General features: G+C 33.1%; 3 protein-coding genes across 4 annotated transcripts; all 3 read left to right on the top strand.

Annotated features, from left to right (window-relative positions):
• Positions 1-4,940: 4,940 nt before the first annotated feature.
• Positions 4,941-9,547, top strand: LOC105141358 (diaminopimelate epimerase, chloroplastic-like). Its single transcript, XM_011048549.1, has 6 exons — positions 4,941-5,325; positions 5,416-5,895; positions 6,015-6,099; positions 8,505-8,564; positions 8,754-8,827; positions 9,045-9,547. The coding sequence occupies exons 1-6, from the start codon at positions 5,041-5,043 to the stop codon at positions 9,174-9,176; spliced, it is 1,116 nt and encodes a 371-aa protein (XP_011046851.1). The 5' UTR covers positions 4,941-5,040; the 3' UTR covers positions 9,177-9,547.
• Positions 9,548-9,646: 99 nt separating this feature from the next.
• On the top strand, positions 9,647-11,357 carry LOC105141357 (PEBP (phosphatidylethanolamine-binding protein) family protein). The gene is made up of 2 exons (XM_011048548.1): positions 9,647-10,804; positions 10,887-11,357. Exons 1-2 carry the CDS (start codon positions 10,382-10,384, stop codon positions 10,959-10,961), a joined length of 498 nt encoding a protein of 165 aa, XP_011046850.1. The 5' UTR covers positions 9,647-10,381; the 3' UTR covers positions 10,962-11,357.
• Positions 11,358-14,486: 3,129 nt separating this feature from the next.
• LOC105141356 (MIF4G domain-containing protein / MA3 domain-containing protein) lies at positions 14,487-20,086 on the top strand. 2 transcript variants are annotated; one of them, XM_011048547.1, is made up of 8 exons: positions 14,487-15,972; positions 16,082-16,271; positions 17,171-17,274; positions 17,388-17,490; positions 17,585-17,895; positions 18,622-18,927; positions 19,348-19,759; positions 19,799-20,086. In XM_011048547.1, the coding sequence occupies exons 1-8, from the start codon at positions 14,773-14,775 to the stop codon at positions 19,810-19,812; spliced, it is 2,640 nt and encodes an 879-aa protein (XP_011046849.1). In that variant the 5' UTR covers positions 14,487-14,772; the 3' UTR covers positions 19,813-20,086. The 2 variants fall into 2 exon arrangements, with proteins under 2 accessions (XP_011046849.1, XP_011046847.1); XM_011048545.1 differs by having other exon boundaries at positions 19,348-20,086.
• The last annotated feature ends 491 nt before the right edge of the window (positions 20,087-20,577 follow it).

The following is a 20,577-nucleotide window of genomic DNA, read 5'->3' as shown; positions in this document are numbered from 1 at the left end:
ATAATTTAAAAAAAATCACTACCATAATTTTAAATATTACCTTAATTATAAAACTTTAATAGCTAATCTCATGATACACCAAACCCACCTGACCAGGCTGAAAGCTAATCCATACTCACCTAACTGACTTTCTACACCAGCTCAACAAGATGGGTTAGCCCATCAATTTAACAAGTCCATTTTAGTGTTATAGTTTGTGGACTGGATCTGAGAGTCACAGTCTGTGGTAAAGAATGGTCCAACTCGGGTGAAGAATTATGCGGCCCTTTTGTGAAAATACTCCACACATACAAAATTGAGATTACTTATGGCAGGTCTCTCTTTTATATAAATGGAGGGTTACTGCTACTATAATGCCTAATAATTCTTCGATTACTTATGACACTTTCAACGTAAAGAAGTGGTGCTTTTGAACCCTACAATCATAGATGATCATTCTAGAGAGAAGTTTTTCACTCCATGTAGTTCTTTTAGAGTAAGTGTTTGGACTCTTTGTATGGGAACAATATTTGATCTCAAATTATTGCATATGTTTGGGATTGTGGCTGGCTCTCGTTCCTAAAATCTTTGATTTTTGTTTTCTTTTAAATTTTTTTTTATTTTTTTAATATTTTAATATTAAAAATAATTTTTTAAAAACAAAAACGTTATTTAGATGTATTTTCAAATGAAAAAAACTTTGAAAAACAATAATTGCCACAATGCCAAATAAAATTAAATATTCGGAGATGAAATTGAAAAACAAATTCAATTAAGAAAAGAATTCACAACAAAACAAAACAAATGACAATTAAAAAAAATAAGAATATAATTTTTTTTTAAATCAGTTGTAAAAAATAACCTAGAATGAAGGCCTAAGTCAACCCATGACTAACATTTCAAATTAACTCATGACTCAAGTCTTGAAATCTAGATTATCCCATAAAAAAAATCTAAAAAAAAATCATAAAATCAAATTTTCAATCAACATGATATTTAGAAATAAAATTAAAAAAATAAATAAAAAAGAATCCAAAACAAAAAAATATTAATTAAAATAATGAGAATCAAATTTGATATAAAAAATAAAATCAAATGTTGAGGGATAAAATTGAAAAACAAATTCAATTAAGAAAATAATTAAAAAAAAAAAGCAAATAAAAAAGGTTGATGAAAAAATTAAAGATAATGAAATTGTAAAAAAATAAAATTTAAAAATTAGCTCAAATAAAAAAAAACACAATTAAAAAAAAGATAAAAAAACTAGAGGATGAAATTAAAACAAATCCCTATTTTATTAATTACTTTAAATAAAATAAATATTACTTAAAAGAACATGAATCAAATTTAAAAAATAAATAAATTAAAAGGTTATTTAAAAGAATTTAAGAGTCAAACACAAGAAACAAGTAGGTAAGAGTAAAAAAAACATAAAAAAAAATATTAATGTCATACCAGAATTTGATAAACCACACGTCACTCAAGAAGAGAGGGTTTGCAGAGACAATTCCTAAAACATAGAAGGAGGTTATATTTTGTTGCTATAATTGCCATTTGAATACAATGATGTATATACTGACTTGAGTAATGCATATACCATCCATTTTTTATTTTTGAATTACATTTTATATTTATTAAAATATTAAATTCATTCTCAGTCAATTTGATTATAACTACAAAATTAGTATGAAAAGACATAAAAAACAAAACCCTTGTACACTTATAAAATAAGTTTTGTTTTTAAAAGTAATTTATATATTTTACTATGCTTTAAAATTTTAAAAAGATTAAGTTGTCCCAATCAATCTGATAATGATTAATACATCTTGCTAAAAGATCATATTACCCATCAATAACTAATTCATTGATTTTTTTGAAAAGTTAAATTCTTAATTACATTGTTTCAATCCAGTGTAATGAATATATGTCCATTATTAATCTCCTTTATTTTTTTTAAAAAAATACTAGTTTATCTTACAATAAACTTAATTATAACTAAAAAATTAGGATAAAAAGGTTAAAAAGTCCTTCAATGCCAGTTAAAAAACTTTTGCTTTTAAAAGTAATTTAATCATTTTATTATACTTAAAAATTTCAAAAAGTCTAATATGTGATAATCACTAATGAATTTTGCTAAAAGACTATATTATTTTTAATAACTAATTTATTTTGGATAAGGTAAATTCATAATTACATTGTTGCAATTCATAATGTAACATGTTTTAATCAATAGTGATTCCCTGATTTTTTTAGTTTTTTATCAGTGTTTTTATTTGTTCTATGCTGCATGTCAGATTATTTTTTTATAACCTAAAAAAATATAAAAAATACTAAGAAGTCAAAAATTTGATGTTTAATAAATGAAACACTTTTAAAATATTAAATTGGTGATATAGTAGATGATATATTTTTTTAAAAAAATATTTTGATAATGATACATTGAATTGACTTAGGTCAACCGTGTTTAACGTACAAAACTTGCAATTTGAAACTTATTTGATGCCAATGTTTTTAAAGAAGAAAGGAGAATTTGAGACTCAGGTTATTGATCTTGATCTAACTAAATCTATTAAGTCAATTTGATTTAATAATATATTTCAAAAAATTAACACAAAAGGATGAATAAAAATATTTGAGATAATCCATGTTATTTTTAAAATTAATGAAAAATTTCATATAAATAAAAAATAACGGACTCAATTACAAAAAAAAAGCTTAAGTGTGAAACTGAAGAAGTATGAATTTTAAAAATAAAATAAAAATTATTTTTTATCTCACGCTACGCCACAAAGTGGATATTTTTTCCTAACCTTTTAGAATATATATATAAAATAAGTAAAGATGGTAACTTATTGGATGGTATATTTTTTAAAATAAATATTGAGCAATCAATTTAATTTAGTTTAATTTAAATAATTATTTAAAAGAAGTTAGATCTAACAAAAAAATGACAAATAAAAAAAATCAAAGATAACTCGAGTATCATTTTTAAAATTAGAAAAAAAAATTATATAAAGCAAGAAAAATAAATTTATAGAGGTAATATCAAATTAAATAAAAAAACATAAGTTAAAAAAAATGAATCCAAGCAATGCTTCTAAACTTATGATCTCTTAAATTCATAACATTTTAAATCCTAAGCCCGCAATTAATTAAAAAACTTAATTTAATATTGAAAGATAAAATAAAAAAATATTAATTTAAAAAACTTACCAGTGTAAAAAAAATAATAAGAAATCTGATATATAAATATAACAAATAAGAATGGAATCATAAAAAAAGTCAATCTAAAAAGCTATATAAAATAAAATAAATAGCAATAAAATAATACAAAAATAATAAAAAATATTTTTTTAATGGAGGATGAAATCAATTTTTTTTCAATTTTATAAATTAATTCAAATAAAAAATAGCAATTAAAAAAATAAAAATCATATTATTATAACAAACAAAGTAAAAGGTTAATGGAAATACATCAAGACTAGGCATGAACACTAAGTAAGAGAGAGAGAAAAATTCAACCATTACCAAACTAAGAGTTTATTTCTTGAAAAATGGTTTTTAAAAAATTATTTTTTAAATTTTTCTATATTTGTTTGTTATTAGAAAAGTTGGTCAATAAAAAATATTTTTCAGTCAAAGGAAAATTTGACCTGATTTCTAGAAAAGTATTTTTCTAGAAAGTTTGGGAGGAAAATACTTTCTGAAAGTTGTAAAAAAATTAAAAACATCATATTATTTGCTGATTATATTAAATTTGGTTCTCAAATTTTTGATTGCTATATAGATATATATATATATATATTTTTTATTTTGAATATTTATTTTTTAATTTCATCTTTTAAAATTTAATTTTTATATTAACTTTGGTTATCATTTTTATAATTATAATTTACTTTTTTCTTATTAAAATTTTTTATCTATTAAATTTGTTTCTTATTCTTTTGATTGTTACTTATTTTATTTGAAATAATTTATGAAATATTAATTATTATTATTATTTTAATTTCTTCATCTTTTATTTTTATTTTATTTTTGAAATTTAATTTCTATTATTTTGATTATTATTTATTTTATTTAAGATAATTTATAAAATTATATATTTTTTATTTCATTCTCATTCATCTTTTAAATTTGTAAGATTTCTTCCTTATTATTTTAATAAACTTGAGAAAATAAAACATTATTAAATTATTTTTAAATTTATTTTCTATGATATAACCAAATATTAGAAAGTATTTTTCAATTTAGTTTTTACTATATTATCAAATATTATAAAATAATTTATTTTTTAAAAATTTATTTTTCAATAAATAAACAGGCTAAATAAAATAAAATAGAAGTATAACACTAACGGGTTGCTCTTTCGCTGATGCACTCCACTAAATGGGCTATAATTTTTTAAATAATTTTTTATTAATTAAATTATTAAATTGCAACTAAAATTGCATGAATATTGCCAAAAAAAACCAATATAAAATGACTAATATGTCCGTAAAGCCAAGCCTAAAAACTTTTGGTTGTAAAGGCAATAAAATAATTAAACTATACATTATAAAAAATAAATTTTTAAAAAAATCCCAAGACCAAAGTTTTTTTTTTTTTTAAGGAATGAATTAAATGAATTAATTTAACTCCGTAAAAATTTATACTCACTTGTCCCGAACAATCATAGAATGAAAAATGTGTCCTGTGTAAAGACCTTTTTACCCCTAGACAAGTTTATTCGTTTTTCAGGTGAAGGGCAAAAATATAATTTATTAATAAAGTAATCTCAATTTTAATTTGTTAAGATTAATTACGCTCTCCCTCCCTCCCTGTAAAAGAAAACCTGCTCTTAGAGATCGCGATTTGATTTTATAAATTCAAGTTTATTGATGGTATATATGATTTTTATTTTTGAGATTTATAAAATTAATTGAGATATATATAAATTGATCTGAAAATTAATATTAATAAAAAAATTTAAAAAAGACACTGAAAAGTCAGACACAGAGAATCGTGACCGCTTCTTCTCTCTTCTGTCCCCAACGACCGAAAACCTCCAAAACCACAGCAGCCATGGCCGAAGCCATTGCAGCCGCTGCCGCCGCCACCGCCACATCCCTCTCTGTAAGACGCTCAACTCGTCATTCCCAGCTCTTCCTCTCTTTCAATTCTTTCCCTATTATTCGATTGAACTCTCTCAAAAACCCAAACTTTCGGCCACTGGTAGTTTCCTCAACGAGCATCGAGTCAGCAGCCACCCAGAAAACTTCATCAGAAACCTCCTTTCTTGATCAAAGAGAAGGCAGAAGATACCTTCACTTTGTCAAATACCACGGCCTCGGCAATGATTTCATTTTGGTAATCCCCTTTTCCATAACATAACCAAAGATTGAAACTTCTCTTTTCTTTTTTATGCGTTTCTTAAGCTTCTTGGTTTGTTTGAGCCAGGTTGATAACAGGGACTCTAGTGAACCCAAGATAACTCCAGAGCAAGCAGCGAAGTTATGTGATAGGAATTTTGGGATTGGGGCAGATGGGGTGATTTTTGCATTGCCAGGGATTAATGGGACTGATTATACAATGAGGATATTTAATTCTGATGGTAGTGAGCCGGAGATGTGTGGAAATGGGGTGCGGTGTTTTGCAAGGTTTATTGCTAAGCTAGAGAATTTACATGGGAAGAAACTGAGTTTTTCTGTGCATACTGGTGCTGGCTTGATTGTTCCTGAGATTCAAGAAGATGGGAAAGTTAAGGTTGATATGGGAGAGCCGGTGCTTAAAGCAGCTGATGTGCCGACGAAATTGGCTGCGAATAAGAATGATGCTGTTGTTCAGTCGGAATTGGTTGTGGATGGAGTGACTTGGAATGTAACTTGTGTTAGCATGGGGAATCCTCATTGTGTCACTTTTGGCATCAAAGGAGGGCAGGTATGTACTTCTGGTTAAAACTTTGGCATTTGAGTGTTACGGCTTAACTGGGAAGGTATGATTGGTATTCTTTGCTGGTTAGTTATTGATGCTTTTTGTTTCTCTGTTTGTGATGACAGGATTTGCAGGTTGATGCATTAAATTTGGCTCAAATTGGTCCTAAGTTCGAACATCATGAGGTGTTCCCAGCACGAACAAACACTGGTTAGTACTCGTGGTGAAAAGTCTTGGATTATAACAGTTTCCAAAGCTTGATTATGTTGAATTTTTTTCCCTCTGCGTAAATTTTGGTCTATGGAAGGAGTGCCTGATAGGACATTGATTTTAACTTTGAAGTTTTTGATCTCATACATCCTTTGAATGATTAAAAATCTTGGCACTTTCATTGAATTGGTATCCTCATATGATTTATTAATGATCTCCTGTCTGGTGTATGTTAAATGGATTAAAGTTCTGCAATTTTTGGGATTTGTTTTTTTTCCGCAAAATTACCTGATCATATTGTAGTTTACTTAATTCTACCCTTTGTTTGAAAATTACAGAAAACATCCTGAACTTTGTAAGTTTTTAATAGTTTACATGGCACAAAAAAAATCAATAAAAAAATCAAAGTATTTACAAATTTTCCATTATATATCATTTAAAGACTGAAGAACCCCCGGTGCATCAAATTAATCAAATTAACGAAGAAAGTTATCGTTGCAAATTTTTTTTTCCTGGACCACATTTCAACACCCATTTTTCTTCTCCTAAAAATCACACATTTCTTCTCCATAAAAAATACACAAAAAAAACTCATTTCTTCTCCACCAATTCCACTGCCAAAAATTCAAATATTCTTACGTCAAAACACACATAAGCACAAGCCATAAAAACGCTGATATAATTCTTCAATTCAACTATCAAAAATTCTTAAACCCAGCTGCCAAAATACATCAACCACATTAATGTTGGCATGTCCTGGAATTATGTTCAGTAGCACGCCAGTTATTTGTAGAATTTTTGCAAAGCATTAATGTTGGCTAGAAATGCTGAAAACGATGCATACATTTTTTTTCTTTTCTTTTTTCAAAAAAGAAAAAAACTGAAAAAGGATGTAGAAATTGATTTAGCATTTCATTTTCAGCCCTGATTTGTTAAAAAATGTTGAGAAAGTGTTATTGAATTCCTGGCCCTAAATCCTATAAGGAGAGATTTAAGTCTTTGAGAGAATTCATAGAATAAATGGCAATCAATACACATTGCAACAACACTTGTAATCCTCGGAGGGATAAAATCGAGAAATTCGCAGCTGGGTTATGAGAAAAATGATTATAGAAGGCTCCTTCACTTTTATCAATTATATCCACCTTCTTGTTACATATCTGCAACAAGGTTCTTGCGCTTATAAAAATATTCATAACTCAAGAGACAAACAGAGCAATGCTTTGCAAGTACATTCATAATTTAATTGCTGTACTCTAATTCATTTACAGGCATAATCTGCAGAGATATAAACCGGGGTTTCATTGTTTACTCTATTGTGATAGATAAAACAACTGAGTCAGCTCCAGTAAAAGCTCCACAGTGTAGGCAAATTGACCTAGTGGCAAGCCACTTATTGACAAGCTCATAATGGAAACAATGCTAACATTGTGGCAAAACTCTTAGGGTCTGAACCAAAGCCCATTTGGGATTCTGAATATCAAAGTTTGAACAATAAAAATTGAATTTTAAGGATTTTTTAGAATTGGGATCTACGGTTCAACAGTTACAAATTTAGGTTTTTGTGGTTAAATTGAGTCATAAAGTCTATATTCTAATGAAATAACAATATTTAACAACTAAACCTGCTGACAATGATTATCGAAGTCTTGATTCAAAAAAACAATTGAGACATACCTTTTTGTTGGTGAGCTCCAGACGACCAACACTAGAGAGAGAGATTCCAGCAGTTGGTGATGAGAGGAGACAGCTTGCTTCCAAATGAAAAGAAATTTTCCAAGATAATCGACTACAAATGACATAACTTGTGATTTTGTAATCAATTTAGGTTTTGAAAGAGAATTTTGATTATGAAGAGAAAGAATTTGTAAATCTAAGAGAGAGAAGGTTTAGGGTGTCATTTAGGTTTTTTTTATATATAATATATATGGGGTTATTTTGGTCATTTCAAATTGATTTGAGATTTTTCGTTGACCAAGCATGTTTTCTATAAATTTCACGCAGTGTAAAATTGAGGAAACTATAGGATGGTGTGAGGATGGTTATCCATTTTTTTATCTATTAAATTCTTATATTTTGCACTTTGCAACTTGACAAGTATTTACAGGTGAAAATACATATAAAAACAAATCAGAAGTTGTGTTGTTTCCGAAAGTTGTCTTTGAGGACTTTGAGAATCTCAAACCCACTCTAGTGTGCATATACTGCTCTCTGCCATCGCATGCATGAGTGAGCATGTGAATTTGCCTGCATTGATGAGATATTTGTGCCTGCATCCTCAAGCAGTAATATTTCATAAATCTGGTGATCAGTACTTCTCTGCTGTCTTTTGACCACTCGCTGTGGGATCTCATTGCTAAAATTTACTTGTCATCTTTTTATTTATTTTTTAACGTGATTTGCAGAGTTTGTGCAAGTCTATTCCCCTTCACATCTCAAAATGCGTGTATGGGAGCGTGGGGCAGGTTAGTTTGCCATGGACATTAATGGATATATTCATGTATTCTGCAGTCATAGTTCATAAATCACGTTTTGCTACCAAGTGGTTTTGCATCTAGTTCATAAATCACGTGTTGCTACCATGTTGTTTTGTATCTACTAATCCTTTATGATTATTTGACTGGAATACTCACATTATGGCTCTGGGATTGTAGGAGCAACACTAGCCTGTGGAACTGGGGCCTGCGCAACAGTTGTTGCGGCAGTTCTAGAGGGACGTGCTGGGATGGTAAGTTTCAGATTAAAAGTTTAAACTTGCCTACAGGTTATATAGCAAGTCTTTGAACATCTTCTATTTCCAAACAAGATTCATTTATTTCAAGCTCAGAGATTACTAGAGTTATTGCTGGATGCTAACTATTTTGATTTTTTTTTTTGTATTAGATATCTGATCAGTATTTTTTTCTTCTTCACACACACTAGTTGCTAATGTTCTTGTTAAACAGAATTGCACGGTTGATCTACCTGGAGGTCCACTGGAGATTGAGTGGAGGGAGGAAGACAATCATGTGTACATGACTGGCCCAGCTGAAATGGTGTTTGATGGATCAGTACCCCTACGATATCTCTTAGAATGAAGATTGATTTATTCTCTTACCTGAAACTTCGCATAAACAATAGCCATTAATCCTAAAACTGCTGCAATAACGTTTGTGTTTCCCTGTGTCTCGCTAATTGGTATCGGGTATCGAGTCATTCGAAGTTAAGTTCTATAGCTAGAGCATTTCATCACAAAGAAGAAGTCAATTGTACCAGCAGCTTAAGGGGCCTGAAGATATAATCCCCCGGTTGGTCTTCATTCTGAAGGTCCGTGGCAAACTATTTCAGTTGCTGTTATGCTTTGAGACGAGAGCTGTCCCTGACCCTGTTTATGTGGAATCACTGTGTTATGGACTTATTCCCTGGATACCATTTCACATTAATATTCAACATCTTGTTTGAGCTGCAATGTTCTATCTGTGTTTTGCTTGTCTAATGATCCATTGCCATTTTGATGCTCTGCATGTGATTTCTGTCTCGCTACTGCTGACTCTGGTCAATTTTCGCTGTATTTCTTCCCTAATTAGAGCGTACTTGGGTCCATGAAACATGATTATGTTTCTTTAATCCCTCTCTAGGCTTTTAACGCGGCCTTAAATGACTAATCTTGAAATTCTATTACTAACCAAGGCTATGCTTGTCAAGAGGGACGGACAAGGGGAATGATGGATCGTCTAAAATGGAAGATCCATCTAAATTGAAATCATGAGGTATAGAATTAAGGAAGCATTAGTGGGATTTTTCGGGTTCTTCTTCGGGTCCTTGTCTTTATTGTCAAAGAGAGAATAAACTCAATCTCTTCCATGCAATCTCTCTACTTTTATTTATCCTCCTAGTCCTTTGTGCCAAATGAAGTGGTAGTCTATCTGCACTAAAATTCAGCACAAAGTGCACAGCTCAAACTGTAATGCAATTGTTTTCTTCTAGGAGGTCAGGCTAATGCCTTGCTGGTTTCATTTCTAACGAAATGCAATCAATTTCTTTAGCTTAAGCAAATTACTTCAACAAGTCATAGAACATTTTAGTATTGATCGTCTAAAACCCTTCTCCTTTCTCCACGCGTACGTCCATGTGTCTGCACCCATCTATTCTTCGTGCACCTTCTCTTGACACCTCGAAATTTCTTCCACCACGTATCCTGCACCCATACAACCTTGATGAATCATCTTCATATACAGCTTCAAATGAGGGTAGTGAACTTGACAAAACCCTATCAAAGCTAAGCTTGTGGTAGTAGTTAGTGATGGCTGATGAATTCAGGCTGGTATCACCTGAGATAGATAATGAAGGAAGGTTACCAAGGAAGTACACGGAAGAAGGTCAAGGTGCGAAAAAGAACTTATCTCCACCAGTTGAATGGTACAACGTGCCAGAAGGAGCCAAGAGCCTAGCTCTTGTGGTGCAGGACTTGGATATATCAGACCCTGATGGCCCTAATGTGCCGTGGCCACATTGGGTAGTGGTTAACATACCACCTCATGTGAAGCGTCTTCCTGAAGGTTTCTATGGAAAAGAAGAAGAGTTTGGCGTTGAATATGCTGTGATCAAAGAAGGGGTTAATGGCTGGAAGCTTCCTGGATGGCGTGGACCAGTCCTGCCAAAACACGGACATAGGTTTGAGTTCAAGCTCTATGCTTTGGATGATGAATTGCATCTAGGAAACAAGGTGCGTACATATTTAGTTAACTGGTATTTCCGTTTTTTATTTGTTTCTTAGGTTCTGTTAATTTATGGTGGATGAGATGCAGGTGACAAAGGAGAAGCTGGAGGAGGCAGTTCAAGGGCATGTACGAGGAGAAGCAGTCTTGAAGTGCAAATTTTGATCCTTTGTGTATTGCAAGCTAAAGCCTTGTATCTTCGTTGGGGAGAAGGTGGCTAATCACAATGTTTTAATTTAAGCCAATGAGTTTGGTTGTCATTTAAGAAACAAGATTGGAGGAGTTTGGACTAATTCTATAGAGGCTACGAAGCTCCAGTCCCCTAAGCCAGTATATCAGCTCTCAGATTTTCCATGGCCAGATTCAGTCACACAGCTCCTTCCCGACCAAAATCAAGTTTTAGATTATCTGTGTTAAAGTTGTTTAGTTATTTTGAAATGTTTTGTTGGCAGTAGTTTACGATTGTTTAGATTGCCCTGTTCTCCTCTAGCCAGTAACCACCTAGAGATTGTTTGACGTGGGTTGTTATATTTCTGTTTCAAGTTTCTTGTAAGGCTATTAATAGCCAACTCATTGTTTCAGTTCAATAAGATAGCCTTTTCAAATTTGATTATCCTTCACAAGAATCAATTATTTCTGACAGCAGTCATATGCACTTCATTTTGACTTGCTTAAGCACATCAAGTTCAACAGTAAGGTTCTTGGCATCAGGTATGAAGGGCCCGCCGATGAAGAGATGCGGTCATGAAGCCTATGGGGTGGCAATTGTGAGCCCTCCAGCTCGAAAGGGAAATGGATAGTTGAAACAAAGGAATACGATAGATCAAGATCCTTCTTGCTGGTAGATAGCTAAGCTAAGAGAGTGCTCCAGGCAAGGGGAGCCTTTCAAGTGGGGTATGCCTTTGATCTCCATGTGATATAGAGTCAACGAGATTTTTTTCCCTTTTTCAGAGGAGAGAAAATTCCATGAAAACAGCTCTATGGGATTCAATTTTGTGATTTAACCAGCACGTTTCAACGAAACTTAGATTTCTGGACAAAGGACGTGCAAAAAATATGTTAAAATGTTTCAGATCCCCTTGGCATTAGTCTGATAGAAACACATGGTTTCTGAAATCCTGCTGTCCTATCAAGGTTATTGAAAAAACAGGTATACGAAGTGGACTTTGTGATCCTTTGCATCGGCCGATTCAGTGATGTTCCAAAGATTCCTGAATCTCCTCCTGACAAGGGACCGGAAGTATTTGATGGTAAGGTTATCCATGCTGTGGACTATGCCAACATGGATAATGAAAGTGCTCATAATTTTGTAAAAGGCAAGCGAGTGGCTGTTACTGGGTTCCAGAAATTTGCAATGGACATTGCAATGGAGTGCGCAGCAGCAAATGGTCGTATGTTGAATACTATTAGAATCATCCACATTTTTGCATCTAATATTCCTCTAGAAAACATAGTTGTTCGACCAGTCAGGAGTTTAACCCTGTTTAGGGCTGAGGTCACAAGATTGCTAAGTAAATCCGTGTTCAAAATGACGTGTTTTAGGCTTTTTTTTTCTTTGGAGTTGACCTGGTTAGTTCACTTGTGTTTAGTTGAATTAATATTCAAAATGATTTGAAATGAAATTCAACTCGAGTCAGGTTTTGAATTGATTGCCAATTAGACTTGTCGAAAGGAGTCCAGATTTAATAACCATGCTTACAAAGTGTTAATAAGATCAGTTACTTGTGATTTTTATTGATATGCAGGGGTCGAACATCCATGCAGAGTTTTATACAGGACTGAACATTGGAATCTACCAGAATTTCATTCTTGTTCATTCCCAACTGTTCCACAAGGATTCTATGATAAAAGTTGAAGAGGGAAGCATCATATTGAAGAAGGCTCCCAAATATAGCTTCTGCAGAGAAGACGTCAAGGTTGGTGATGAGGGTACATCTCTATAGACTGATTGGGGTCGAGGGATTTTTTTTTCATATTGGTTTTGTGTTTTTGGACTTATTTTGGGTATTTTGAGTTAAAAAAATTAGTTAATTGATATAAAAAAATATTTATTAGATGTTTTTGAAAAATATTTTTTTGATAAAAAACCTAACCCAATTTTTCGAATAACTAGAATTGCAAGCCATTGACCAATTTGAAAAGCTTAAGGGGCTATGAATTTATTTTACCCCTTTGAAAATGGTACAAAAGAAGAGAGAATAAAAACTAAATAAAAGAATAAAAAGATGAATAACTAAAATGGAAATTAATTTTTTCGACTCAAGACCCAAAAAAATATTCACCATGGAACTTGCACACAATTTATTATTCACCAGAATTCATTTTCCTTGTTCATCATCTCTCAATTCATATAGTATTTGCTCCATTATTAGGGTTTTTTATGGTATTTTTTGAAGAAAATATTTAATATATTAAATATTTAATATATTTCACAATTCTTTCACTAATTTCTGAGAGCATTTATTCCAGTTTCCAGCCTCACTAGTTAATATCAAGGTTTAATCCCTGGATGCAGGAGGAGGAGGAGAAAGAAATGGAAAGCACTGACGCTAGCCTGCGCACATCTAGTCCATGTGCATACGGGCCTAGTTCTCAGACCCATGAGTGCAAGCCCGGATCTTATAGACACCATTGTTTTTTTTTTTTTAATATAATTTAATATATAAGTTTTTGTTATTCGGTTGTGTTGAGATTATACAAAACCAATCATTTTGTTTTTGGTTTTCCATACATTCTTACGGGAAATAAATATTTATTATATATTTTAGGATTTAAACTAAACATATATTTCCAATTATTTTACTCTTACTATAAAAAATTTATCCCTTTGGGAATTTCTTATTCAATCAATGTTTTCCTTTTCCTTCTTTAGGAATTTACTTTTTGTTAAACTATAGGGAAGTTTTACTTTATGGAATGTTTTTTAATGATTAATGTCTCTTTTTTTAAGAAATTAAATCAATATACTTTACGAATAGATTCTTAATTATATCTTAGAAATAATAGCATAATTTTCAATACATATTTGATCTAAAATATAAAGGCACATTGCAATTAATTTGACACCAATTTTTGAAAAATAATTAATTAATAATCAACAATAAAATAAAAACAAATCTCAAAATACAAAAGGAAGTTTTCTATTATCCAAAGTAAAATAATCTACACAATAAAAAAATTTAAATTAAAACATATTACCTATAAACTAAAAATATATGGGATATAACCCTAGGTGTTTTATTATTTACATAAATAATGAAGTTTCTAATTTTTCTTTTTGTTTTGTTTATAAACTTTTATTTATTTTAATTGAATCATTCTACAATTTAATGAGATGAGATTAGATTTTAAAAAAATAAGGGTCATCCATCCCTAAAAAAAAAATGATTTAAATCAACTTAAACATTTAAGATATTTTTATGTTCTAAAAAGTTGGGTTAATTACACCTGCATGTTTGATCTTGTTTTTTCATTTATATTTTTTTTTTAAATTTCGGTTATTTTTAAAACTTATTAAATTAATTATTTATATTTAGATAATTTTTACATGATAATGAGTTTTTAAATTTAAATTATTGAATAAGGTTTAGTCATGTTAAAAAAAATATATCCACTTGCATAATTTTTTTTTACGTTTAAGAAAATTTCGCTCTCATGCTAGGGCGGCCAATCGTTTAGTAGGGAGTTTAGGGACGATTTCATGAGGAATGCCACAGCCATTGCCAGCTCAAGGGTTTGTTTGGACATCTCAATAAAAATACCATCCGCCACTCGACCCCCGGCCTCTCTTATTCAAAAACACACAGCCAACTCTCTCCTCGTCGATCTCCTTCACATCTCACCACCGTCTCCCTCTCTCCGCAATTTGTGATTTAAGGTGCGCGAAAGTAAATTATTCTCAACAGCTTTAGGTTTTTATTAATATGCTAAAGGATTAGTATAGTCTTAAGATTCAATTAGGGTTTGAATTTCAATTATGCCGAGAAGATACAGCAGCAGCAGCCTTGAATCTAGTGATGAAGAGAGAGACAGGCGTCGTCTTCGTGATAGTAAAAGAGATTCAAAATCAGATAGTCATCGTATTCGGGGCGGCCGTGGAGATGAGAGTGATGAATCGTTAGATAATAAGAGACATGATAAGCGCGACGAACGTAGTAGGCGTCGCGATAGGGCTGAAAGTGATGAATCATTAGAGAAAAAACAAGATAAGCGCGGTGAAAGGAGTAAACTTATCGATAGGGCTAGAGATGAGGAGAGATTTAGTCGAGAGAGGAAGGAAGTTAGGGAGAGTTCTGAGGAAGAAGGAGAGTTGGTGGAGAAAAATAGAAGTCATGAGGGGCGGCGAGAGAATCGGGAGCGGGAGAAGGAGAAGGAAAAGGAAAAGGAAAAGGAAAGGGTTAGTAGGAGTTCTGATGAAGAGGATGATAGGAGGAAGAAGAGGGAGAGGAGAGAAAGAGAGAGAAATGATCGGTTTGAGAATGGGCATAGAAGGAGAGAAATTGAGGATAGTTATAGAAGGAGGGACAGACATGAAAGGCATCGGGCTTTAGATGATGAGGATGATAGTGTGGTGAGAACAAAATCGGAGCAAGATAGGAATAGGGATAGGAGGCGTATAGATAGAGATTATGATGATGGTGGTGATAGAAGGAACGGGAGAGGTAAGGAGAGGAATAAGATGGGAAAAGAAGCAGAGAATTTGAAGGAGAAAGAGGATGGTCGTAGCAGGACTGCTGAAGAGTCGAAACCTAGGAGAGAAATGGCAGTGGAAGAAGGAAATGGGGGTGCCGATGCTTCGATTTTGGGTAAGACCGGTGGGGTTTATATTCCTCCATTTAGATTGGCGAGGATGATGAAAGAGGTTGAAGACAAAAGTAGTACTGAGTACCAAAGGCTGACTTGGGATGCTCTACGTAAGAGTATTAATGGACTTGTGAACAAGGTTAATGCTTCTAATATAAAGAATATCATCCCAGAACTGTTTTCTGAGAATTTGATACGGGGAAGGGGACTTTTTTGCCGGTCATGTATGAAGTCACAGATGGCATCTTCAAGATTCACTGATGTTTTTGCTGCACTGGTTGCTGTTGTCAACACCAAGTTCCCTGAGGTGGGTGATCTTCTGTTGAGAAGGATAGTTCTGCAGCTAAAGAGAGCATTCAAACGGAATGACAAGGTGTGTGTCTGCACCTACTCACTTCACTGGAAGGATTTTTGCTTTTGTGAACATTTGTTAATACTTTGAGTTGCTTTTGATTGTCTTCACCTGTTTATTATATTTACAGCCTCAATTGTTAGCTGCTGTTAAATTTATAGCACATCTTGTAAACCAGCAAGTAGCTCATGAGATTATTGCTCTAGAACTCCTTGCTGTTTTGCTGGAAAATCCCACTGACGACAGTGTTGAGGTGGCTGTGGGGTTTGTCACAGAATGTGGATCAATGCTTCAGGATGTGTCGCCAAAAGGCTTGGATGGTAAAAATACTGCTCTACTTATATATGCATTGGATCAGAATTCTTTTAATATGCTTTTTTGACTAGGGACTATATAGCTCTCTTCTTAGGATTTTTAATCTTCATCTTGTGATTATATTTGTAATTAGGTTACCCTCTCGTAGTTGCTATGTAAGTGGAACTCAGGGATCCCTGTCTGCTATTGACAGTGGTTTGTTTTCATTCACCAATCCATCTGAGTAATTGACTAATATTTTCGCTGTATTTGGAATGATGTTCCATTTATTTTTAGTTTTTGAAATGTAAAGTTATATAAAGGGGACATCGTGCTTGCTTATCATTTCTATAGCTGCCATGGACCTCTTTTCCTAATATAACTCTTTTTAGACACAGGCAAGATATCAATATGTTAAAAACTGATTCTCTTCTTGTTTACAGAATGAACTTAGTTATACGTAAGGTTTCTGGCTCAACTATGACATCTGTAGTCTTAGAACTATACATTATTTTCATTTTATACTTACCTAGGTTAGATAACAGCATGATCATACCAACCTATGGCTGCATCATGTACTTTTTGAAAGAATTATTGCCATTCCACATTCGTAGTGGCCAGTAGCTTTACCAATGACATGTGAACTGGATTGATAATAAATTGGTTAATAGTGAAATTTTTTTTCTTTCAGCTGAAAATTACATGTTGAAGTTTGTTGTTCTATTTAAGAAAACATATGGTTTGGAGCTTTAGTGGTTTATTTTGCGTTGGGTATTCAACGCCTTGGAATTTGGTTCTTATTGTTTGATGGGTTTGCCATCAATGGTTTGCTTTAAACATTCTTTTTGGGAGGAAATGCATCTGGTTGTATGACATTCCTTTATCTCTTTTATAGTCTTTTATTTATGGTGTCCTGATTTTACAGGAGCTTTTGAGCGATTTCGTGGAATCCTTCATGAAGGAGAGATAGACAAGAGGGTTCAATTTTTAATTGAAGGCCTTTTTGCAATAAGAAAAGCCAAATTTCAGGTGCATTCTTGTGTCTTATATTTTTATGTGATATATTATTCACCAGAATATATGTTCATTGTTCAATAAGGCAAGTGCGGGCTGAACAACCTTTCGGTGCATTTCATTTGCAGGGGTACCCTGCTGTTCGTCCAGAATTGGACCTTGTAGACCAGGAAGACCAGTTAACTCATGAGATATCTCTTTCAGAGGACATAGTTGCAGAGATCACTCTTGGTATGTCCAGGACACTGAATTGTCTTTCACAGATTGATTGATTATCTATTCTTGTATATATGGTTGTGAATCTTTTTTGTTTGTTCTTCTTCAGATGTCTTCAAACCGGATCCTAATTTCCTGGAGAATGAGAAGCGCTATGAAGAATTGAAGAAAAGCATTCTTGGTGAGGAGTCCGAGGACGAAGATGGTTCTGATGCAGCTTCTGGTGATGAGGAGGATGACGACGACGACGACGAAGATGAATCCGAGGAAGAAGATGAAGAGCAGATGCGAATAGATGATCAGACAGAAACAAATCTTATAAACCTTCGGAGAACAATCTATCTGACAATCATGTCCAGTGTAGATTTTGAGGAGGCTGGCCACAAACTACTGAAAATTAAACTAGAGCCGGGACAAGAGGTGAGCCATAAAAACTGACTCAATGGCACATTTGCAATTCATTTCCTCATGTTGCTGGCTTTTCACTAATTTAGAACTATTTTGGTAGCTGTCAATGTTTGTGATTTGGTCCCCTTAGTGCAATAATCTTGAGAGTTGTTATATATTTGGTGGATCCATTAGTTTTTAAGACAGCATTTTCAAGTTACTGTAGCTGGTGCTGCAATTTGATGTGGCTGAAGCTGAGTTTCGTGATTATCTACGGGTAAATTAGTAGGGTACATTTTTCTTTTTTCTGGTTGCATGGGCACTATTTGAGTATTTCCAGCTTAATGCATTGTATTATGCTGGCCAGTTGATTGATTTTCTGTCTTAAAGTATGTTTTTTTTTCTTTTCATTTTCCTGCTTGTGTGATAGATTTCCTGCTTAAGCTTTTGCTTCATATTTTTTATTATTTATCTACAAGTCTCTGAGTTTCAATGTTTTTAATTATAATCCGTGTAAAATCAACAAAGCAGTCATTGACTATTCATAATTTGGCTGAAACAAGTCACTTTTCATTCCATCATCCACTGCTGAGATCTGTCTCATGGGCTTTTACATTGGTTATAGAAAGATATAAATTCTAGCAACACCAAGAATTAATGATTTAGATTTTTGTTTCTTTTGGAGAAACACAAACTTGTCAGTTCTATTATCTTGGATTTTGTTTTACTTTAGTCATTTTCTTCATTTGGTTTGTGTAGATGGAGCTGTGCATTATGCTCTTGGAATGCTGCAGTCAAGAAAGGACATATCTTCGTTATTACGGTCTTTTGGGCCAGCGGTTCTGTATGATCAACAAAGTGCACCAGGAAAATTTTGAGAAGTCCTTTGTTCAACAGTACTCGATGATTCATCGTCTTGAAACAAATAAGCTGCGCAATGTGGCCAAGTTTTTTGCCCATTTACTTGGCACTGATGCATTGCCTTGGCATGTTTTAGCCTACATACGATTAACGGAGGAGGATACAACTTCTTCTTCCCGTATTTTTATCAAGATTCTCTTCCAGGTAATTAGAGAGACCTACTTTTATATCATTCTTAGTTGTTTCTGTTTCCTTAGTTCTAAGTTTTGCAATATTATGCCTCTGGGTTTCCATCTACAAGATGGGACAATGCGGTGTGTTGGTTTGCATAATGTTAAATGTTAGCTACTCTCACAAGCTGCTGCATAAATTTGATCAAGAACCTTGTTTTCTGTGAACTACCTTCAAATAACTGATGATCCTGGTGATATAACCAACCATCGAGGAAATGTCAGTTGGCAATGCAAATGTTCTACCTTGCAAGTTTTTTTGTTTTGTTCAGAAAGCATTTAACGGATAAATAAAGACTAAAGGAAATATTCTTTAATTGAACATTGTGGCATATGTATGGAACTTTTCCTTTTGATTAAGTTAGTGATTTCATTGTTGTCATGTCTGGTGCAGGAATTGTCAGAGCATCTTGGTATACGAACACTGAATGAGCGCCTCACAGATCCAACCATGCGAGACTCATTTGATTCAATTTTTCCAAAAGATAACCCCAAGAACACAAGGTTTGCCATCAACTTCTTCACATCAATTGGGCTTGGTGGTATAACAGAAAATTTGCGCGAGTACTTGAAGAATATGCCACGGATGATCATGCAACAACAAGAACAATTGCCAGAATCAGAATCTGGATCAGATGAAGAATCTGAAAGTTCTGGTTCATCTGATTCAGATTCCAGCAGTTCCGAATCAGAGTCAGATTCACCTAGTTCTGATGAGGATGAAAGAGGTAGGAAGCGGCACAGGAGCAGTGACAGGGATGAAAGACACAAGAAGCGACACAGGAGCAGTGAAAGGGATGAAAGACATAGGAAGCGGCACAGGAGCAGTGAAAGGGATGAAAGACATAGGAAGCGTTAAAGAAGCCTTCTGCTGCAGTGTCAGCTGCTCTTGGTGATGTCTTTAAATGCGCTTGGCTGTTCTCGTATGGTTTGGGATTGTTCTTACAGCAGTGATTTCAAGAACCTTGTTTGCCTTTGAAGCTTCTTCTCATTTTGAGCCTTCTTTGATCACTTTTCTTATTACAAGCTGTTAAACTGTCATGTACCATATTCTGAGATACCCTCGGGGAGAATAATGTATTGCTTACGAATGCCTGTTTTTATTGACCGGTCTCTTCGAATTCCATGATTGTCTAACGTATGGCTTTTTTGGTTCTTTTGCAATGATGTCATGGGTTGTTTTGCTGAAAAAATTAAAGTATATTATTTTAAAGATTTTTTTGAAAAAATAAATTAAATGGAGTTTTCATAAGGATTATATTAAATCCCGTTAAAAACATTTAGTCAACTCTATTTTTGGGAACTTTTCCTAGGCGAAGAGCTAGGAGGCTTAAGATTTCAGATCATTTTATCCGGGTTTTATAATTTTGCTAGCAAGAACTCAAGGATGCTAGAAAGATAAAAACCCTAAAAGAATATAAGAAAACCCATTTCATATTTTTGCCGTCGATTCCTCGATTTCTGTCAACCTCCATCCTATTTTATCAGGTTGATCGGTCTGCCTAATTCGAATTTCACGACATCAGTCCAGTCGGAATTATGGTCGAGGATTCTCTCTAACTCCCTCTGTCAAGTGTCAACTATGATACAATTTAAATAGATATAGTTTAACCGGTGGGTGTCT

The sequence above is a fragment of the Populus euphratica genome, unplaced genomic scaffold (assembly GCF_000495115.2).
Source record: "Populus euphratica unplaced genomic scaffold, PopEup_1.0 scaffold329.1, whole genome shotgun sequence".
Taxonomy (NCBI): domain Eukaryota; kingdom Viridiplantae; phylum Streptophyta; class Magnoliopsida; order Malpighiales; family Salicaceae; genus Populus; species Populus euphratica.
The sequence above is the reverse complement of the archived record's forward strand: the minus strand, read 5'-3'. Positions and strand labels throughout refer to the sequence as shown.

Excerpts from the sequence above, each read along its gene's own strand:
- LOC105141358 (XM_011048549.1), top strand. The coding sequence starts at position 5,041 with ATGGCCGAAGCCATTGCAGCCGCTGCCGCCGCCACCGCCACATCCCTC. Across the intron at positions 6,100-8,504 it reads CCCAGCACGAACAAACACTG|AGTTTGTGCAAGTCTATTCC; the intron begins GTTAGTACTCGT and ends CGTGATTTGCAG. Across the intron at positions 8,565-8,753 it reads TGTATGGGAGCGTGGGGCAG|GAGCAACACTAGCCTGTGGA; the intron begins GTTAGTTTGCCA and ends CTGGGATTGTAG.
- LOC105141357 (XM_011048548.1), top strand. The coding sequence starts at position 10,382 with ATGGCTGATGAATTCAGGCTGGTATCACCTGAGATAGATAATGAAGGA. Across the intron at positions 10,805-10,886 it reads AATTGCATCTAGGAAACAAG|GTGACAAAGGAGAAGCTGGA; the intron begins GTGCGTACATAT and ends GATGAGATGCAG.
- LOC105141356 (XM_011048545.1), top strand. The coding sequence starts at position 14,773 with ATGCCGAGAAGATACAGCAGCAGCAGCCTTGAATCTAGTGATGAAGAG. Across the intron at positions 15,973-16,081 it reads CATTCAAACGGAATGACAAG|CCTCAATTGTTAGCTGCTGT; the intron begins GTGTGTGTCTGC and ends TTATATTTACAG. Across the intron at positions 17,491-17,584 it reads AGTTGCAGAGATCACTCTTG|ATGTCTTCAAACCGGATCCT; the intron begins GTATGTCCAGGA and ends GTTCTTCTTCAG.